Consider the following 22,754-nt stretch of genomic DNA (forward strand, 5'->3'; position numbering starts at 1 on the left):
AGAGTGGTAAGGGCTAGGCAATGGGAGTCAAGTGACTTGTCCAGGGTCACACTGCTGGGAAGTGTCTGAAGCCAGATTTGAACCTAGGACCTCCCATCTCTAGGCCTGACTCTCAATCCTCTGAGTCACCCAGCTGCCCCATATATATATTCTGCCTGATGAGCTGAGTTGAAGGGTGATCAGCTGGACTTAGGAGCAGTTATAGACAGTTATAGGTATATATTGACAGTTTTAGGTAGTAGTTATAGGATATGGGATAGGATATAGTTATAGGATAACTATTATAGACATTAGGAAATTTTCTTTCTCTACCTCTTTCCTATATTTCTCTCCTTTATTATACTCATTTTACTATATTCTTTTACTATCTTTATTTTAATTAAACTAAATTATTAAGTGTTAAGAGTTACTAGAAGTTTTCTTTTCTCTGGCTTAAAGGGATAATATTAATTTATGACTACTAAATTCTCATTAAAACTTAAATTATTAAAAGCTGCTCTCTCATTTTGTCAAAACTCCTAATTTAACCCTTACAAAATCCCTACTTCAATTTTATAAACTCTGCTAGCCAAACTTTCCTCTAATACAAAATACTTTTGTCTCTTTTCCCAATTGATAGTCATCTTTGTGTGCTCCTATGGAATACTGAATTATTATTGGCATAGCTCTTATTTTCCTACCCTTTCTGATACTTAAAGCAAATTCACCTGATGGCCCTTCAAACCTAGTCAGGTCTCAATTAATACGCTCTAAGTATAATACAGTGGATAGAGTGATGGACCTGGAATCAGAAAGACATATTCAAATTTAACCTCCTGTATTTTCTAGCTGTTTAATCTTGTGTAAGTCACTCAACCTGTCTGCTTCAGTTTCCTTACCTGTAAAATGGGGATAATTAAAGAATTGACTTCCTAGGGTTGTTGTGAGGATAAAATGAGATGACATGTTCAGTACTTTGCGAACCTTAAACCATGACATCAGTGCTAGCTTTGATAATAATGATGATGTCCATTGCTTTAGTCACTGAGGTCATGTCAGTATGGACTTCACACTTCATCATCCAATAATGTAATGGCAGGCATTTCTTAGTGATGTCTGAATTACAACTGCAAGGCAGACCACTGCCTTGCTCAGCCATTGAAAGAGATAAAAGGAAAGAAGGTGCTGTAATTGCCAGAGTTTGGCAGTGGTCTAAAAAAATAGATGTAGACACACTGACCATTCTGTTTTCTCTTAGCGCTTAACTTAGAATGATCTCCAAAAGGGAAGAGATCTAATGGGGCAAATACAAAGGGAATGTTATCTTCTGAATTTTTTTAAACTCTTGCCTTCTATTTTAGAATCAATACTGTATGATTCTCATAAAACCCAAGATTTAAAAATTAAAAAAAAAAACTTTTCAGGAAAAGGTCGATAACTCTTTGAATTTAGAAGATGAATTGTTTGAAGAAGATGCCATGAAGATGCCTGAATAAATCTCCACAGCATCAGAAGACCCAGAATGAACCCTGAAATATAACTGATTGAACTATGGGGGGTTGTAACACATTTATTCTGAATGTAAACTTATACTAAAGGGGACTGCCCTCCATTTGGCTTATTGTCAATGTGCCTAATAACCATTGGTTTGCTCTCTCTTTCTCTCTTAGTCCCCTCTTATCTCTAACTATTGTAGTTTCCTTTTAGAAGGTGCAATATTGTATGTACCTATAGTTAGAAAATCTTTAGCTGATTATGTTAAATGATCCATTGGAGGAGATTGTCTCCCTAAAGGATCACAGAGGGGATTGTGAAAGGAAATTCTTGGTTCTCTTTATCTATTCTGAGTTTACATTTGTTAAAAGGAAATCCTTTATTCTCTTTGCCTAGTTAGAGTTAACACTTTGGTTAACAATAACTTAAGTACCCCTACTTAGTGTCTCAGTATATTGTGAAGACAGGATTAACTCTCCTTTGTCTACCTTTTGATTGATCAGCAAAAGCTTGAACTAGGTACTGGAGCTCTCAAATCACTTAGAGAATTCAAACTCAGAATTCAAACTCTCAGAAACTCAATCAGCCAGAAATCTATGAAACCTTCTGATGAGAATTTACCCCTCCAGAAGGTGAGGAGTGGAGGCCATAGACACTGCCCACCTTGGGCAGTGTCTGGGCAATACAGAAATTGTGGTTTGCCCTTGTGAAGAGGGGAAGGGACAAGAAGTCACCATAAAAAGCTCTGAATATCTGGGGCTGAGTAGTCAGCTTCAAGAAGGAAGTGGGCTTCAAGAAGAAAGTCAGCTTCAAGAAGAAATCAGCTTCAGGAGTCATCTTCAGCTTGAGTCATCATCTTGACCTACCTCTTGGAGGGAATTTGGGTGAGTGAATAGCTGGCTTTCTTTTCCTGTCTTCTGGAGAGATTTAATTCCAGCTGAAGGTCAACAAGTCCTGGTTGAGTTGAGTACCAGAGAAATATTTAGACAGGCTAAATGTCTTCTTTACCTTTCTGTGTTTCTCTTCTTTCACTCTTTCCACCTTTTTTGTAAATAAAAGCTATTAAAAGTCATCTTGACTTTGTGCAATAATTCTTTAAATCAGTGACTACCATATTATTTATAATTTTCATATATTTTAGTAAAACTATTAAAATTTATTTCCTACAATACTGTGTATTGGTTCCAAGGCAGAAGAGCGATAAGGGCTAGGCCATGGGGGTTAAGTGACTTGCCCAGGGTCACACAGCTTGGAAGTGTCAGAGGTCAGATTTGAACCCAGGACCTCCCATCTCTAGGTCTGGTTCTCTATCCACTGGGACACCTAGTTGCCCCCAACTTTCTGAATTCTTAAAACATGGTTCCATTTTGGCTTCCCTGACTGACCCTAACTTGGGCCTTTCTTGGGAGAGGAGCTCTGTTTCTAGTGGGCAGAAGCTTGGATGTCCAGGTCAGCCTTGGAAAAATTCTCTTCACAAAGACTCTGAGGAAAGATACATTGGTCTGTGCATTGCTATCTCTGGGTATTATGGACCCAATGCTCCTCAGATACAATAGTAGATCTAGTTTATAGAATGAGATTGGACAGGAGCTGAAAATGTGGGTAAAAGTAATGAAACAATATTAAATACAATATAATCTTCCTGATCCTCACCTTCAGCCTCAGCTTCTGCTGTAGTTTCAGATTCCTCTCCTTCAAATGCTCCCTGCTCAGATTCCACCATCTCACGTTCCTCAGCTTCTACTTCTGTCTCCTCAATAGCTTCTTCTAAAGATCCTGGTTTCAGATTATTCAGAGAAAACAAAGGGAGAGGGAAAGGTTATAAATTAGTATATTTTATGCCTTGTTCAAATGAATTCACTCCAGAATTTATCGGAAAAGGATTTGGGAGTATGTCATGCTAAGAAGAACATTTTCATTGTATTTGCATGTAGATTTCAAGAAAGCATGGCAGAGGTGATAAAAGAGGCACCTTTGGAGTCAAAGGGACCTGGATTCAAGCTCTGTCTCTAACTCATATTAGCTTTGTGACACTGGGCAATTCATTTGACTTAGTGTCAACAACTACTCTCTAACGCTAAAATTGATGGAATACATTAGAGGGAACCAGCTCTAAGATTTTTATGATTTAAAACAAAGGTTCTGGGTTAAATCTTAGACTATTAAATTTCTATACCAAGAGTTCCCTATACTGGAGGAACCATGTGTCTAGCCCAAATATACATACACACACACAGTATGTCCCCAAAATCTTAGAGCAATTTTAAGTTTCAGTATCTAATGTACACACAACCCAAACACCTATAAATGCATATAGTTTGCCTGGTCCTATGGTCTGATCCTTGCTGAGGAAGATTCATCTTTCTAAATTCCAATATGGCCTCAGACTTACCAGCTGTGTGATACTTGGCAAGTCACTTACCCCTGTTTGACTTAGTTTATTCACCTGTAAAATGAGCTGGAGAAGGACATGGCAAGCCACCCAGTATATCTTTCCAAGAAAACCCCAAATGGGTTCATTAAGAGTTGGACAAGGATTAAATGACTAAACATATTTATGCATCATGAAGCACAAAGGTTGACAGTATTCAGTGGTTCCTCTAATTTTTTTGAATTATATTAAGTGACACATTAGAAAATCATATTATATTAAATAACTCTACTTGCTTTTAGGTTGATCATGAGGTTCTTTTTCTTTATCTTTAAATTTAACTGTTGGTTCATCTGATTTTCTGAAATGAGAATTTTCCAAAATGAACATCTTTGCAATTTCATAACTTTAACATCTGCAGACAGAATTAGATACCGTTTTTGGGGGGATATTACTGGATATTATTTCTTTCTGGATATTATTCTGTTTTTCTTTACTTTTTATTCTTTTATGAGGCTTATACCCAAGATCATTTAAACTTCAATGTTTATGTTCTATAATGGAAACAGTAAATTTTCTGTTCTGCTACCACTTTAAAGATCTGAAGAAGTTCCTGAATTAGAGCAGAGAGAAAGAGAGACACAGAGAGAAAGAGAGAGAGAGAGAGGGAGAGAGGGAGAGACACACAGAGAGAGAGAGAGAGAGAGAGAGAGAGAGAGAGAGAGACTCAGATGGATAGATGATAGATGGATTCCTTGGGCAGCAAAGAAAGAGAAAAGTCTCAGTTGGGCCCTGACAGTTTTCCTTTTTTAAGTTTAATTTTTAATTTCTCCTCCTATCTTCTTTTTCCCCAACCATGATTTGTAAGTTGGTCTTCTAAGTGACGAAAGCTATGATATTGGGCTCCCTACCTCCAGAGGTGAAGAGGAGGGCATGTGGAACTATCTGAGGCATGGGGCATACAAGCCACCTGAGTACTATGAAGACCAGACCCATTCTTTCCTTGGAGTTACTGCTTCCTACTATGTTATCTAGTTTGGAGCTAGTATAGACTGGGAAAGTACTAAGCTCTACTCACTCTTCCAACTCAACTACGTGTATGAGGCTGGTGTTATGGAAGGTCCAGTGCCCCTGTGTGAGCCTTGGCTGTGCCTCAGAAATCCTAATTTTAACAATCTGGTTTAGTATATTCAACTGATATCAGAATGAAGAATAATTTTGTCATATACAAAATATGCCATATAAAATGAGCAATATGTAAATGCAGAACTTAACCAACACTAATATTGAACCAAGATAATTAATTCTCACTGTGTCTGTAACCCTTCAGGCAGCCAGGAATGGAAGATAGTAATTTGTTGTTATCAAAGAAGCACAAATGGGGCAGCTATGTGACCCTGGGTAAGTCACTTAACTCCAAATGCCTATCCCTTACCACTCTTCTGCCTTGGATGCTTAGTACTGATTCTAAGATGACAGGAAAGGGATTTTTTTTTTAAGTACAAATAACACTAATGGAAGAAACCAAGATCTTGATGGAAGATAGATGTTGGTAGGCATGCCAAGGCTTAAGTAATAGCCCAAGATAAATTTCCCAATGGAAAGTAGCTGCATCCTTGCTCCATCTTCTCCTTTGCATCCCACCTCCCCATCCCTTCCTTGCTCCAAGATAGGCATCGCTTGAATCTAGAGGCCTTGGGGAAATGAATACTTTAGTATTATGTTGGCAACTTATTTCTGTTATAACCACAAAAACAAGAAATATTGAATCATCTTCCAAAGTTGTGAATGTAGATGTACCTTTACATCCATGATCAGTTTTAGTCTAATCAACTTCTTTAGAAGCCCAGCACTGAGACAGCAGCCTGGGATGTATGCCAAATTGGTATGATATGCAGTAATTTTGAAGATAATGTTTTGCTATAGTTTTGCTTAAAATATTCTCTTCCTTTCTGGATTAAACAGTGTTGTAAATGTACCATAGAAATCTGAGAGGGGCTCTTCAATTGTGTACCACAGTCAGGGGTAGGGTGGACCCAGCTCAAACCAACTCTATGGAGATGATTGGTAAATTTTCTATGTGAACACGTTGGAAACTGGTATATGTTACAAATTAAGGTTTGATTTATCATTTTGTTGATTGCACAGACTTAACATGATGGAGATTAATAATAATGCAGATTAAACTTAAAAGAGTTAGGCATTTTTTAAGGGGAGGTGGGTAGGAGAGCTGGTAATTAAACATTTACCCACATATTCCTGAACATCTTTGTACCTGTTTCTTTCTAGCATGACAAGGGTGGAAGGTGAATACAGAGGAATGAAAGGTAAAGAGTATGCCAAAGGACACAATCTAGCTTGCCAACGTGCTGAATATTCCTCATGGTGGTTTATAGGAAGAACTCTCTATTCTTGACGCTTACTCATATTATTAGACTTCAAACAGAATTTTGCTTCTCCTTGGTTATCTATAACAAATCCTTGCCAGAAACTGACTATATCATAAGCTAAAATGAGAATTTTCTAACGTTGCCTAGAAATTGAAATACTGTCTACTGACTGAACCAATGGATTGTTCTTTCTTCTTATATGTAAAATCCTACAATGTAATTATTTTTATTTTGTGATTGTTAATTTTGCTTCTCTTTCCAACAAGTCTCACCTTTCTTCTAGATCCTCTATAATCCTCTGGGCTCATGTAATACCTGGGCAATAGCCCTTTCTAAATTAAAAAACAAAAAAACCCCAAAAACTGAGGTTGAAAGTGTAGTAAGGTAACTGGAAGGAAAAGCGATCCAAATGTAACAATGTTACATGTTAAAACTGTATGTTTTACTGTATGTTAAAACTGGCCTTATTTATATTGGGTCTAATATGGACAACCGTAAAATGAATTAAAACTTATAATAAATGATATGAATATAATTGATCTGACTGTGTTGATACTGAGCATTGATAGCTTTAATTGAAGGCCTGAGGCAGTTTGATCCAACCTAAATATTCTATTAAAAGTAGTATTGGAATATAGATATAAGAAATAAGGAGTTTTAATCCTAACTATATTTCTAAATAAACCAACCCCACCAAACTGCTTCTCATGAAGCTGCTTCTTGTTTATCGAGGCGAACCTACACTTACTACTCTCACTAACTAAAAGATGATAATCCTATCTTGCTAACTTGTTCCAAACCTTAAATTTATATTGAACGCCTTAAAATAATTTATAAACTCTTCCTAGATAAGTTGAAGCAAGACCTGTGACAATTTCACAGATAGCTCTCTGGCGCCACCTTCAGTTTCTGTTGAGAAAAAAGCCTCAAAGCCAGACCTTTTCAGTCACCCCACTTTTGATTTACAGTTTGGTAAGTTTCCTTCTTCTTCCACCTCCTAAATCTCTTTCTTCTTTCACTTCCACTGTCACCAACTGGCAGGGAGCTAATTCCAATCACCCCTGTTCTCTCGGACAGCCCAGAGAAAATGGGGCCTTCTGACAGTGTCTTCTTCTCTCAGCTCTCAACAAAAGTATATCAACTCACTAAAATCTTCTTCTTTCTTCACCTTAAATTTCTTTTTCTTTCTCTTCAGCTGTCATAGCTGAAGCCCAGACTTCTCCCTTTGCTGACCTTTATCCCCTTCGCTTCAAGGAGCCTTTCTTAAAGGGGACAGAGTAAGATGAACAAAAACCCTTTTTGCTGACCTCATGTCTGCTCCTAATTAACTAATTAAAACTAATTATAATAAACAAAGGGAAACAAGCCCTTCCCCCTCTCCCTATGTGGGTGATCACTTCCTTTTTCACTTCAAAGAGCCTTTCAGGCATTCAACCTTATGGTACAACCTTAGTGGCTGGGATTGGACTCTAGCTTAAAGGGAAACACATGCTAGATATTCATAGTCATCCCACCTTCATTATTTGGATAATTCATAGTAATATCAGAGGCCAAAGTTAAATCTGATAGGACATTTCATAGCTTTAAATCTGCTTGTACAGCTTTTGAGAACTTAGGGCCATCTCCATACTTTGATAAACCATCAGAGGATTATGTGTGTGTGTGTGTGTGTGTGTGTTTGTGTGTGTATCTATACATGAACTTCCTCGTGCCTTTCTATCTTTCCAAATGTAGATTTTAATTTGTAGTGTTATGTTAGGCATGGCTAAATTAGAAAAAAAATCCCAATTTACTGCTGCTTCTACAGAGAGCCTCTTGAGAGATGATTCTTGATTGAAAGAAATAAGTTGATACTAACTGATAATATCATCAACTTCTTCCTTAAAGAAGTGAAAAGTACTTAGAAAAGTTACAGTTTTTCTTAAAAATGAATTAGGTTTTGTGCTAATCAGTAGTTATTTTGTATTATAAAAATTCTACCAATAGGAATTAGCAATATCAACTGAATAATTATATCTTATTAAATTTTTATTCAATAACTTTCTTAATATTAAAAATTGGTTTATTAATGCATTATAGCAGAGTTTACCTTTTAGATAGCATTTCCAATACCCTCATTTCTTCTGCTTCATCCCTTTTTCTTTTTAGCACCTGAGCAGCAATATCAGCTATGTTCTCTAAAAACAGCCTAGTAAGTAAAAATTTTCCTGTAATACAATTAAAAAAATCATTTTTGCATTGTTTTTGCAACTATTAAAATAGTAGATTATAGTTTAGAAATTGAATGTAAAAGTTATTGACCTGGGAACTTATAAACTCTTCATTAGAATAGTTATCAATCTTATTATGAGATTATCTGTATTTTATAACTCCATCCAAAATATTACATTTTGCACAGGAGCAAAGAATTCTAGATTTAGAGATGGAAGGGTTTAAAAAATATACGTATTTATTTTTTCAGTTACCTGTAGAAACAATTTTTGACAATTGTTTTCTGACATTTAGGACTCGAATTTCCTTCCTCCCTAGTCCCTCTACTCCTTAAGGCAATAAATAATCTGATATAGGCCATACCACTGTTTTCATGCAATACATATTTCCATATTGTTCATGTTTTGATAGAAGACACATATCATATACAGAAAAAAATCATGAAGAAAATTAAGTGGAAGATGGCATTCTTTGATCTAATAGTTCCTTTTTTGGCTAGGGATAGCATTTTCATCACAAGTCCCTTGTGGTTATCTTGGAGACTTGTTTTGCTGATGATTAATCCTTTATTTCCCATCATCACATAATATTTCTTTTACTATATCCATTGTTCTCTTGGTTCTGCTCACTTCCCTTTGCATCGGTTCATGTAAGTCTTTCCAGGTTTTTCTGAACTCATCTTGTTTGTCATTTCTTAAGGTGCAATAGTATTCCTTTACATCCAAATACCACAACTTGTTTGTCCATTCCCCAGTAATGAATAAACCCTCAGTTTCCAATTCTTTGTCACTATAAAAGAATTGCTAAAAATATTTTGATACAGGTAGGTCCTTTCCCCTTATCTCTGATCTCTTTGGGATATGGACCCAATAGTGGTATTACTGGGTAAAAAAGAGTACATGTAGTTTTATGGCTCTTTGAGTATTGTTTCATATTGCTCTCTAGAATGGTTGTATCAGTTCACAGTTCCATAAACAGTGTCTCAATTTTCCCATAGCCCCTACAACATTTATCATTTTCCTTTTTGGTCACATTAGCCAATTTGATAGGTATAAGGTGATATCTAAAAGTTGTTTTAATTTGCATTTCTCTAATCAGTAGTGATTGGAGCCTTTTTTTTTCATATAACTATAGATAGTTTTAATTTCTTCTACTGAGAACTGCCAGTTCACATACTTCGACCATTTTGCAATTGGATGCTCTGTATTCTTATAAATTTGACTCGGTTTTCTGTATATTTGAAAAATGAGGCCTTTGTCAGAGACCCTTGCTATAACATTTTTTTATGGAAAAGACTTTTAAAAAGATCTTTTCCTACCTTCTAGAAATTTTTCTTTAAATGTGTTACACTCAAAACAGATTGTTACAATGCAAAGAGAACACATTAGGCTTTGCTTATATCTTAAAAGATCTTTCTCCTTAGTATGAAAAAGGGACACCACCACATAGCTTTTGTCCTAGTTATTTTAGTGCTCATTCACATATTATAGTAGGTATTAGTATCAAATCATCTCTCATGCATCTAGAGATGCCTTTCATGTGCTCCCTGGTTGAGAGGGAGAGATGATTTAATGGATGTCCCAGGCAACATTGCAGGGACTCCTTAGGTAACTAAATTCACCTCTGACTTCATTTTTTTTTCTTAACTAAAAAACATCATTGCCATTTGGAACTATGCACAAAGAGCAATAATGCTGATATATGCTTTGACTTGTAATATCATTTCTAGGTTTGTATTCCAAAGAGATCAAAGAACCGGGGAAAAAGAATCTATTTGTATAAGACATTTATAGCAACTATTTTTGTGGCAGTAAAGAACTGGAAACTAAGGGGGTGTACATTAACTGGGGAATGGCTGGTGTATGATTGTGAGAGAATACTATTGTACTATAAGAAAAGATGAACAGGATGGTTTCAATAAAACGTGGGGAGACTTTTATGAACTCATGCAAACTGAAGTAAATAGAATAAGGAGAATACTGTACACAGTAACAGCAATGCAACAATGACCAACTATGAAAAACATAGCTATTCAGCTCAAGAAAGACAATGATCCAAGACCATTCAAAGGCCCCATGAAGAAAAATGTTATCTACCTCCATAGAGAGAGAGAGAAGGTATGAATTCTGAGTGTAGATTGAGGCATACTTTTTCACTTTCTTTATTTTTCCCTTAACATGACTCATATGGAAATATGTTTTGCATGACTTCACATGACATAATTAATCATGACATATTGCTTACCTTCTCAATAGGTGAGGGAGGGTGGGAGGGAAGAGAATTTGGATCTCAAAATCTTAAAAAAGTAAGTGATAAAAAACATTATTCCAACTATTGTGCTCAAAGGAATAATAAAGTGGAGGAATTCCATGGGGACTGGAATGACCTCCAGGAAGTGATGCAGAGTAAAAGGAGCAGAACCAGGAAAACATTGTACTCAGAGACTGATACACTGTGGTACAATCGAATGTAATGGTCTTCTCCATTAGTGGCAATGCAATGTCCCTGAACAATCTGCAGGGATCTGTGAGGAAGAACACTATCCACATTCAGAGGAAAAACTGTGGGAGTAGAAACACAGAAGAAAAACAATTGCTTGAATTTATGGGTCGAGGGGATATGATTAGGGATGTAGACTCTAAATGATCATCCTAGTATAAACAACAACATGGAAATAGGTTCTGATCAAGGACACAAGTAATACCCAATGAAATTGCGCGTCAGCTACAGAAAGGGTGGGTGGAGGGGAGGGAGGGAAATAATGTGATTATTGTAACCAAAAAAAAAATAAAATAAAAATAAAAAACAAAAAATAATCATTCCATAGCAGTGATGTGCGATGGGGAATTTCATTTCATGTTAAAATGATGAATATTGACCAACCTTGATTTTCTGAATCTTCTAATCCAACAACAACATCAGGAAGAAGTCCTTTCTCTTTTATGGCTAGCCATAACTCTCGATTCAGAGGAATATTATCCATCACCCATCCTCCATACTTTGGTGCACCAGGAAACCTGTCCTTCTGTTTCTCAGCAAGCTGTGGCAAAGTTGTAAATTTGTATTACAACCATGACTTGAGATGGGAGGAAGAACATGGGCTGTCACCATGCAACTTACTATCATTGAGACTCTAATCTTTGGGTTTTTTTTTTCATTTTTGCGTGTGTCATGGTAGTCTGATGAAGCCCTTCTCAGAATGTTTTAAAATGTATAAAACACATAGAGTTACAAAAAGAGTCAATTATATCCAAATATATTTATAAAAATATATTTTAAAAACAAGTTAATGAGTCCCAGATTAAGAACTTTTGCTCTAAATTAAGAGTATAGGACCTAATTTATGTTGAGAGCACCATGCACCATTGACTGATGGGGGAGGGAGGAGAAAAATAACCTGAAGACCATACATGTAAGTAGAAAGCACTCAGAGCATAACAAAACATTCAGTATCCCTACTTTGTGAATAAAGAATAGAGAATATAAAACTTAATTCTGTAAGAATAGCAAATGCCAAAGGTATAGTCTGGCCACATTAGGTAAGGGAGGGACATGAAAATGGGGAAGTGAAGGAGAAAGGGAAAAGGTTAGGAGTAGAAGGGGGAAATGGGAGAGGAAGATGAAACAAAAATAGGGAAGGAGTGAAGAAAAATGGTTCACATTTCCCTTTTTCCATTAGCCTCTCAAAGTTCTACTAGTTGGCTAATTGAGTTTGATGGCTCAGCTGCCCTCCTTACCTCTCTTTTACACTATGGTTCTCAATGCCCAAAGTGGTTGTATTTGATTCTGAAATCCAGTTCAATTTTTGATTAGAGGTTGAGACTTTAAACTTGTACAGTGTAACAATACATGGAATAAAGAAAGGTTCACACTGCTTCACAGTTATTCTGATGGACCCTAAAACTTGGTCATTGTTTATTCCTGTATAAACAACTGGTCAAATGAGAGTCACATAGGAGGTTCAGTGGATAGTGTGCCAGCCCAGGAGATGAGGAGTCCTGGGTTCAAATTTGACTTCAAGATAATTCCTAGATGTGCAACCCTGAGCAAGTCACTCAAATCCAGTTGCCTAGTCTTCACCATTCTTCTACCTTGGAACCAATGCTTAGTATTGATTCTAAGATAGAAGGTAAGGTGTTTGTTTTTTTTTTTTAAGAAAAGAGAGCTAATTGATAGTTAAATATCACCATGATTAGAAAGTAATTTTGTGTAAATGCTCTGCTAATAATGAGGTAACTTAAGATAAGGCAATTTCTGCTAACTCTAAATGTCATATAACAGAAAAATAAGGCTTATTGGGAAGCACTCATTCCCCCTTCCTTAATTTATTTTCCTGAGAATGGCTAAGAAATTTCACCAACACTAAAAGTGACTACAAGCTGGACATGAGGAAGGGGAACATGACAGCAGAAGTGACTGGAGTGGAGTGTGGAATTGAGAGAGGTACTCTCTCAATCAGTTATTATTCTAAAAACAACCCAGACAATTCTTGGCTCTCTATTTCCAAGTTATCTTGTCCTTACTTAATGCCATTCAAATGTAAGCTCTACTACATTTGGTTTTGTCTTTATCTCCTGAAAGGACTAGCAGGATCAAAAATATGATATGTACTTAATAGACTGAATTGAATGCTACAAGTTAATGAAATCAGTAGTTAGTTATTCTTTGTGAATAACACGAGATTTCTCAATGGAGCACAGATAACAGATTGATGATGGATACACATTCTTCTGCAAAGATTTTTCCTCTTCTGAAATATTATAGTTTGTTATTAGCTATAAGGGATTTATTTTTCTATTAAAGAAATTCTTAGCTTAATACACATCAGCTAAAAGGAGCACTCCCATGTGCATATTAGAATAGAAAAGTTGGCCATTAGCTTTGTAGTTAAAGCTTTTTCTTAAAGTGCCATACCTTTAGGTAACTATTTAATGAGTCACAAATATTTCTAAATTAGAAGTGTTACATCAGCACAAATATAACCATAATCAGGGGAAAGAATTTGTGGAACACCAATAGATTTATTACAGCCATCCACCATTTGATAAAATAACTTTCATGGAAACTTTCATTGCACATATTTCTACTCATTTCAACACAGCCCTTATGCATCTACTGTGTGCAGAGCAGTGAGAAAGGTAACTAAGAAATGCTTAATTTTTTGTTTACTCATTCATTCACAAATACTGTAAGAAATATAAAAGATAGATTTTACATTAATTTAGGGACTTTATATTTATTTAAAGATTAGGTTCCTGCCCCGAGGGAGTTGTTAGCCTTCAAATTTAACTGTTAGCAACATAATTAGAAAAATCCCTCAGGGTTATAGGATCCAGGTAAAATATATCAGAATTATACCAACATACATTAACAGTTCTCATTATTAACAGTTGTATATGTGCAAAACTTTGCAAGGCACTTCAAGGGATTTTCTTTGTTATTTTACAAAGGGGAGTTTTACACATCTCTAGCATCCTGGAATGTGTCCAGACATGATAGCTCAGTTGTCTTTGAAGTTACAAGAGTGACCTTGGCCACGTTTATTTTTACCATATATGGAATCAGAGCATAGAGATAAGAAACAGGCTTGACCTTCTTGAAGAAGGAGACCCTGTAAAAGATGAAAACTGTGGTTGTCTCTTCTGAGAAGACATATTCAATCTGTGTTCTATGTAATCTGACTCTACATATACCAGTTGATACATGAGCTCTGGGTCTTTGGCCAAGTCTGAATGGATCTGGATTCTGACATTTTATAATTTATAACTTTCTACAATAAAATGTCAATATGGTCCAGATAATTGCTTCCCCAGTATTTATTTTTCATTTTATAATGATAAGCATTCCATAAATATTAAGTTCTGATGATTATTATTACTATGATAATTATAACACTATTGCTTCAAAATAAACACTGTTAAAGCTCATAGTCTACAATCTTACATCATTCAAGACTTTTTCCAGTATGTCAGCTTGTTCCTCAAACTGAAGTTCAATTGTAATCTCTCTTGCAAATTTCATGGCTTCATCAACCAACTCCTGGACTCCTGGATGATCAGCAGTTACCACTATGTCTGAAGATTCTGGTTCTTTAAGACATGAAGATGAGATTTTTTTAAAAGTCTATTATATTACTATCTTTGAATTAATATCTCGATTAGGCAGAGGGTCAATCTGGCAATAAAAACTGGTCATTGAATACCTGCCCCCTAACAGAATCATCCCTCTTAAATTGCCTTTACATTCTTACAGCATGGAGTCAGAGGAATAAGGGAAAAAGATGGAAGTATTGCTAAAGACCAAACTGTTATCTTTGTTGTTATTATTTAACAACGTCCAGGTCATTCTACTTCTTTTTCTCAAAATCTCGAGTACCTGGCTTCACAGTCTTTTTTTCCACCCCAACCCTGATTTCATACTTCAGTATTCAGGTTGACATTCTCTCAACCTTCTCAATTTCCCATGGTCTCCACTTTCACTCTACCTGTTCTACATATAGGGATGTGCAAGTGTCATATCCTTCCTCTCACCATCATTCATAACTGTTCTATGATCTCTCACTCTGAAATTCTTCTCTCTGATCACCAAATCATATCTTTCTTTTCCACCTCCAGCCACACCACACCTAAATCAGGTCCTTATGTCCACTGTGGCCCTATCTTAGTTCATTATCACTTCTATGGCCCCACTTAATTCCCTTCACAATCTTAACCCCATAATGGATCATCGTTTGCTCCCTCTTCTGAAATTCCTCATTTCTGTCAAAGACACCACTATCTTTCCCGTCACACAAGTTCAAAACGTCAGAATTATCCTAGACTCCTCACTTTCCCTCATTCCAAACAACATCTTGTATCAACCAACACATCCAACTAGGTGCCAAAATTCTAACTTCATGAGATAATTTTATCTGTCCCCTTCTGTTGACTCATGTAACTACCACCCTAGTTTGGGCCAATCATCTCCTAATTGTCTTTTCCCTTTCCAGTCTGACCATGCCATTCCCCTGTTTTTTTTTCAGTTGTGTCCAGCTCTCTTTTGTGATCCCATTTGGGGTTTTCTTGGCAAAGACACTGGAGTGGTTTGCCATGTTTTTCTCCACCTCATTTTATAGATGAGGAATCTCAGGCAAAGAGGGTTAAATGTGTCTAAGACAAGATTTGAACTCAGGAAGATAGTCTTCCTAACTCCAGGCCTGGCACTCTATCCACTGCACCACCGAGCTCCTTACCTTATCTTTGTTTGTCTTGCCAAAGTCCTATCCTAAGTTAATCACACCTGCTTGAGAAAGTCACAGGACTGTGCTATGTAGATTCATTATAAACTTGTCATCCAATTTCATCAACTACCATGGCACAGTGGGCAGCAGCCAGGTGGTTCAGTAGATAGAGCAGTGGGCTTGAAGTTAGGAAGACCTGAGTTCAAATCTGTCCTTATACACTTATTAACTATGTGACCCTAGACAAGTCTCTTAGCCTCTGTCTACCCCAAGTTTCCTTAAGTATAAAATGGGGATCATATTGGGACCTACCTCACAGAGTTGCTGTGAGAATCAAATAAAATATAATTTATAAAGCCTAATATCTGGAATTATAGCTACCTAATAAATGCTTATCCATTTGGATTGCTACACAAGAATCCTTTTATTCCTTTTTAGTTAATTCTCTATTACTCTTTCTACAATAACTACTTTTAGATCTTTTGCTTTCTCCTTCATCTTTCTATGTTGCCTCTCACCTCTTAGGAAGAAAACAGAGTCAATAAGTCACTCTTCTACTGAATGTTTAAAAAACCCACTTGCAGCATCTTTCTCAGTTCTTTGTTTAAGTATCTGCTTGAGGAGGATTCTTCTTGCCAAAGCCAACCTATTTGTGCTCCTGATGTCATCTCTTCCATCTCTTCTGTTGGCAAGTCTCCTCGGTCATTCCCTTTCTCCCCAACATCTTCAATTTCTAATTATCCACTAATTCCCTTCCTGTCATTTCTAGTTATGCCCCTCAATAAAAAAAAGTTTGCCCTACCATTTGTTTAAGCATTGACCTATGTCTCATAACCATTTTCACATCCAAATCCTAGAGTCAACTCCATAATAGAGTTGATAGAGAGATCTCCTAATTCACAAGTAATAACCTTTACACCAAACTACTTAATATATTAGCACCTCTGGATAAAATATATATCAATCACCATTTTCTCTATTTTCCATGTCTAATTTTAAAAAAATTCAACTTCTTAAGTCACAATAGTAATTAAGTCCATGATATGTATAATAACAAAAAGTTTATATTTATGTTTGAGTAATACTATTTTAAAACTTACTTTTCATTTCCCCCTCCCCATCTCCACTTCTTGGAGGAATTATTTAGTTTGTTTAAATCTAAAGAAATAAAAATAACAAAAATGTCAATTTACCAGCTTTGCCTTCAAGGTCTTCACTGGTTTGTTTGACACTGGTTGTTGAAGTAATCGCTGTACCTAAATAATATATTGTAATAAAAATATTTTTCTTTTAAAAATTATTTTTAAAAATATATACTTTTTCATTTTTACTTTTTTCCCATATCATTGTTTTATTGTACTATTAAGACTAATGAATTATTAAATGTTATTTAATAATTTAAAATGTTATTTTATTTTACCAATTACATGTAATAATAATTTTCTACATGTTTTCTGAAGTTATAAGATCCAAATTGCCTCCTTCCCTCCCTTCCCTCACCACTCTGTAGATGGTAAGAAATTTGATCTGGGTTATATCTGTGTTATCATACATAACCTGTTTCCACGTTGTTCATTGTTGTCAGAGAATACTCAAATGAAAACCCAAATAAACTAGAGTGAAAAATAGTATGTTTGGACCTGCATTCTGACTCTAAAAGTTCTTTCTCTGGAGGTGGAGAGCATTCTTTGTCATAAGTCCTTCAGAACTGCCCTAGGTCATTGTATTGCTGAGAGTAGTTAAGTCTTTCAGTTGGTCATCATTCAACATTGCTATTCCTGTGTAGTGTTCTTCTGGTTCTGCTTATTTCACTCTGCATCAGTTCATGTAGGTCCTTCCAGCTCTTTCTGAAATCAAACTGTTCATCATTTCTTACAGCATAATAGTATTCCATCACCATCATATACCACAATTTGCTTAGCCATTACCCAATTGATGAACATCCCCTCAATTCTTTGCCACCATATAAAGAGCTGCTATAAATATTTTTATGCAAGTAGGTTCTTTCCCCTTTTTGGATCTCTTTTGGATACAGACTTAATAGTGGTATTACTGGACCAAAGAATATGTACAATTTTATAGCCCTTTGTGTATAATTCCAAATTGCCCTCCAGAATAGTTGGGTCTATTTACAACTCTACCAATGCATTGCCCCCATTTTGCCACATCCCCTCCAACATTTGTCACCTTTCTTTCCTGTTATATTAGCCAATCCAATATGTGTGAGGTGGTATCTCAGAATTGTTTTAATTTGTATTTCTCTAAGCAAGAGTGATTTAGAACATTTTTTCATATGATCATTGATTGTTTTGATTTCTTCATTTGAAAACTGTTCATATTGTTTGACCATTTGTCAACCAGGTACTGATTTGTATTCTTATCAATTTGACTTAGTTTTCTATATATTTGAGCAATGAGACTTTTATCAGAGAAATTTGTAATAAAATCCCCCCCATTTGTTGTTTCCCTTCTAATGCTGGTTACAACTGGTTTTGTTTGTATAAGACATTTTTCATTTAATATAGTCAAAATGATTAATTTTATACCTTATAATGTTCTCTATCTCTTATTTGGTCAAAAATTCTTTCCTTCTCCATAGATCTGACAGGTAAACTAGTCTATGTTCCTCTAATTTACTTATGTTATCACCTTTTACATCTAAATCATATATCCATTTTGACCTTACTGTGGTATAGGATATGAGATACTGGTTTCTACTTACATTCTGCCATACTATTTTTGAGTTTTCCTAGAAAATTCACTTTAAAAAGTTCACTTTTTTGCTAATTCACTTTATCTTTTCATGAGATCTTTATAAAATATTGTAGTTTGTTCAACATTTCAGTTAAAAATCCTGAGCTTCTGAATGATCTTGAAATATTTATAGGGTTGAGGGCAGCTAGGTAGCTTAGTGAATTGAGAGCCAGGCCTGGAGATGGGAGGTCTTGGGTTCAAGTCTGGCCTCAGACACTTCCTAGGTCTGACCCTGGGCAAGTCTCTTAACTTAGCCTAGCCCTTACTGCTCTTCTGCTTTGGAACCAATACACAATACTGATTCCAAGATGGAAGGTCAGGGTTTAAAAAAAAAAAGAAATATTTATAGCGTCTTGAGAATTTATAGCCAGAAGTATGCTTAGACATTAAATCCAACTTTTTCAATTTACAGAAGAGGAATCTAGAACCTAAAGTCATAAATATAATAAGTATAAAACCAGGATCCACAGCCCAGTTTTTCTGATACCAGATTCAGTACATTTCCTACCACATAATCTCATACCTATGAGAAATAAAAAGTGCTTGGGTGGGTGGGATGGGAATAGTTACATTAATGAACTTCTGGTGGAGTAGTGAACTGGTCCAAGAACAATTTGGAACTATGCCCAAAGAACTATCAAACTGGCATACCTTTTGATCCAGCACTATCGCTACTAGGTCTGTATCCTGAAGAGATCAAAGAAAAAGGAAAAGGATGTATATGTACAAAAATACAGGAGCTCTTTTGGGAGTAACAAACTATTGGAAATTGAGGGGTTGCTCCTCAGTTTGGGAATGACTGAATAAGTTGTGGCCTATAATTGTAATAAGGAACTACTGAGCCATAAAAAATGATGAGGGGGATGGTTTCAGAAAAATATGAACTGATACAAAAAAATGTGAAGACCTGGGAGATCACTGCTCACAGAACAGCAATGTTATAATGATTATCAATTGTGAGGCCTGACTACCCTGATCAATACAACGATCCAAGACAATTCCAAAGAATTCATGATGAAAAAATGCTATTCACCTCCAGAGAAAGAAATATTGAACTCTGAGTGCAAGTTGAAGTATAATTTCTTACTTTGTTTCTCTTGTTTTGGGGGGTAAATGTGGCCAATATAGAAATGTCTTCCATAATTTCACACATAAAATTGATGCCATATTACTTGTCTTCTCAGTGGATGGGGAAGGGAATTGGAAAGAGGGAGAGAATTTGGAACTCAAAATTTTAAAAAATGAATATTAAAAATGAATAATAAACTAAAATGTTAAAAAATAAAGCTGAGGACTCAATACACATATAATCAGGTGAACAGATAATTTAGAAAATTAAGAGTATTTTTTTTTACCTTCTTTTTCACTGCCATCTTCCAGGATATGTTCTGAGATTCGCTCTTCTACACCTTTTTCTTCTGCATCTTTTTCTCCAACTTCATCCTCCCCAGTTTTTCTCAGCGAGTCTTTTTCTTCTAGTTTTGCTTCTTCTGCCTTCTCTGCCTCCTCTTTTAAAGAAGTAATAATGAAGTCAGCAATGGGTTTTGTCAGCAGAAGGTACTTTCGTGTAAAAATGAAAATAAACAGAAAGACCTCCCAATATACACATACAAAATAACAATGATATATTTTTTTTAAAAATCATTGGGGAGTTCTGGTCAAGATGGCGGCTTAGAGAGAGCTAAAGTTCAGATCTCCGGAAACCCCTTCTTACCGATCTCAAACGGTATGCTCCTAGGACACCGAAATTCAAAACAAACAACAGGATAGATCCAGGGAATCCTCCTCCTGGACCTGGATCAAAAGGTACGGCCCCCCAAAAGCCAGAACCCGAGAACACTCGGATCTAAGGGATAGGCAGAAGGAAGGTCCCAGGACCCATCCCCCCCAACCCAGAGCGCTGAGTCCAAGGCAGCAGCGGGAACCTAAGAGCCAGCAAAAGGACCCCAGGGCCGGCTATTCTGAAGGCCGCACCCTGAAAACAACCTGAGCCAGTCATGGGGGCACCCAGACAGCAGGGAAATAGAGAGAGACAGAGGGGAGCCTGTAGCCCACTGGCTGGATCCTTCCATCCGAGTGTCAGGGAAGGTCCCTACTTTAAGACACACTCAATCCAACCCAACTGAAGTTAATCCTATCGGGAGCCCTTGGAGCTCCGGGAAGCCTCGGCCCCTCCTCCCTCAGAGTGCAGGTCTCTCTGGCCCACAAAGGCTCTGAGATACCTTGGGGACAGTGCAAAGCCAGGCTCAGAGCATGGGAGTAAGGCAACGAAGAAGCATCGGGAGGGAACTGAGAGCAGTAACACCCACGAATGGACAATTTGCCTGGGGCTAAAGCCTCTGAACACCAGACAGAGATAAGAAAAGCTAGACCTCCCCACTCAGATAGAGATGGCAAACAGCACAGAAAAGTCTCAACACTCCAAGAAAAACAAGAAGAAGGGGGAAAATTTGGACACATTTTATGGAGCAAAAATACAAAATACAGAGGAGATAGAAGAGGAAACACAAGCAAATGCTCCAAAACCTTCCAAAGGAAAAGGAAACTCTCCACAAACCCATGAAGAATTTGAATAGGAAATGATCAAAAAGATGGAAGCCTTCTGGGAGAAAAAGTGGAAAATAATGCAAAAGAAATTCACACATCTACAAAACCAGTTTGACCAAAGTGAAAAGGAAAACCAGGCTTTAAAGGTCAGAATTAGGCAACTCAAAGACAATGAGCAAGAATTAATAAAGCAAAGCCAAAAGACCAAGAAATTAGAAGAGGACATAAAATATCTCACCGACAAGGTCATAGACTTGGAAAATAGAGGGAGAAGAGACAATTTAAGAATAATTGGACTACCAGAAAAGCCAGAAATAAACAGCAAACTCGACATCGTAATACAAGAAATAATCAAAGAAAATTGTCCAGAGATTCTAGAACAAGGCTGGCAATACAGCCACTGAAAGAGCTCACAGAACACCCTCTACACTAAATCCCCAAAAGACAACTCCCAGGAATGTAATTGCCAAATTCCAAAACTTTCAAGCAAAAGAAAAAATCTTAAAAGAAGCCAGAAAAAGACAATTTAGATATAAAGGAATGCCAATCAGGGTCACACAAGACCTTGCAAGTTCTACTCTGAATAACCGTAAGGCATGGAACATGATTTTCAGAAAGGCAAGAGAACTGGGCCTTCAACTAAGAATCAGCTACCCATCAAAACTGACTATATACTTCCAAGGAAAAGTATGGGCATTCAACAAAATAGAAGATTTCCAACTTTTTGCAAAGAAAAGACCAGAGCTCTGTGGAAAGTTCAATATTGAAAAACAAAGAGCATGGAATACCTGAAAAGGTAAATATGAAGGAAAGGGAAAAGGAGAAAAATGCTATCTTTTTCTTTTATTTAAACTCTCTTCTATAAGGACTATATTTATATCAATCTATGTATATTAATATGTGGGGAAAATGTAATGTGTAAATAGGGGGAAAAGAAAGACCAAATAGAATAATCTTTCTCACACAAAGATTCACACAGGAAGGGGAGGGGAAGAAAACTCCTATAAGAAGGAGAGGAAGAGAGTTTTTACTTAAACCTTACTCTCAGGGAAATCAACTCTGAGAGGGAAGAACATCCAGATCCATTGGGATCTTGAATTCTATCTTACCCAACAAGGGTAGGGAGAAGGGAAAACCAAGGGGGGTGGGGGGGAGGGAACATAAAAAAGGGAGGGAAGAAGAGGGGGGTGGGGGAGGGAACAAAAAGGGAGGGGCTAGAAAGGGAAATATATCAAGGGAGGGGACAAGGGGGACTGATTTAAAATAAATCACTGGATTAAAAAGTTACAGCTGAAGAAGAAAGGTTAGAAATAGGGAAGGATATAAAAATGCCAGGGAGTCCACAAGTGACAATCATAACTTTGAACGTGAATGGGATGAACTCACCCATAAAACATAGACAAATAGCAGAATGGATTAGAATCCAAAACCCTACCATATCTTGTCTTCAAGAAACACACATGAGGCGGGTAGACACCCACAAGGTCAGAATTAAAGGATGGAGTAAGACCTTCAGGGCCTCAACTGAGAGAAAGAAGGCAGGAGTGGCAATCATGATATCTGATAAAGCCAAAGCAAAAATAGACCTGATTAAAAGGGATAGGGAAGGTAATTACATTCTGTTAAAAGGGACTTTAGATAATGAGGAAATCTCACTAATCAACATATATGCACCAAATAAAGAAAATGATCTTTGTCTTTAATGAATAATGCTTGGAAATGATCAAATAAAATATTACTTTAAAAAATCACTGGAATATGTCACATTGGCACTCAGTTATTTACTTTG

The 22,754-nt window shown here is 36.5% G+C and overlaps 1 protein-coding gene across 3 annotated transcripts in view; it reads right to left on the reverse strand.

Moving 5' to 3' along the window:
- The window catches only part of AK9 (adenylate kinase 9), a 163,224-nt gene that overhangs the window by 85,947 nt on the left and 54,523 nt on the right, over positions 1 to 22,754 (reverse strand). For all 3 annotated transcript variants that reach the window (XM_007484428.3, XM_056818661.1, XM_056818662.1), the window contains 7 exons: positions 19,774 to 19,926; positions 16,858 to 16,920; positions 14,389 to 14,534; positions 11,329 to 11,485; positions 8,324 to 8,441; positions 4,141 to 4,205; positions 3,127 to 3,249 (listed from right to left, as the gene is read on the reverse strand). In XM_007484428.3, coding sequence (XP_007484490.2) covers positions 3,127 to 3,249; positions 4,141 to 4,205; positions 8,324 to 8,441; positions 11,329 to 11,485; positions 14,389 to 14,534; positions 16,858 to 16,920; positions 19,774 to 19,926 — 825 coding nt within the window. The remainder of the gene's footprint in view (positions 1 to 3,126; positions 3,250 to 4,140; positions 4,206 to 8,323; positions 8,442 to 11,328; positions 11,486 to 14,388; positions 14,535 to 16,857; positions 16,921 to 19,773; positions 19,927 to 22,754) is intronic.

Source organism: Monodelphis domestica, chromosome 2 (assembly GCF_027887165.1).
Source record: "Monodelphis domestica isolate mMonDom1 chromosome 2, mMonDom1.pri, whole genome shotgun sequence".
NCBI classification, from domain to species: domain Eukaryota; kingdom Metazoa; phylum Chordata; class Mammalia; order Didelphimorphia; family Didelphidae; genus Monodelphis; species Monodelphis domestica.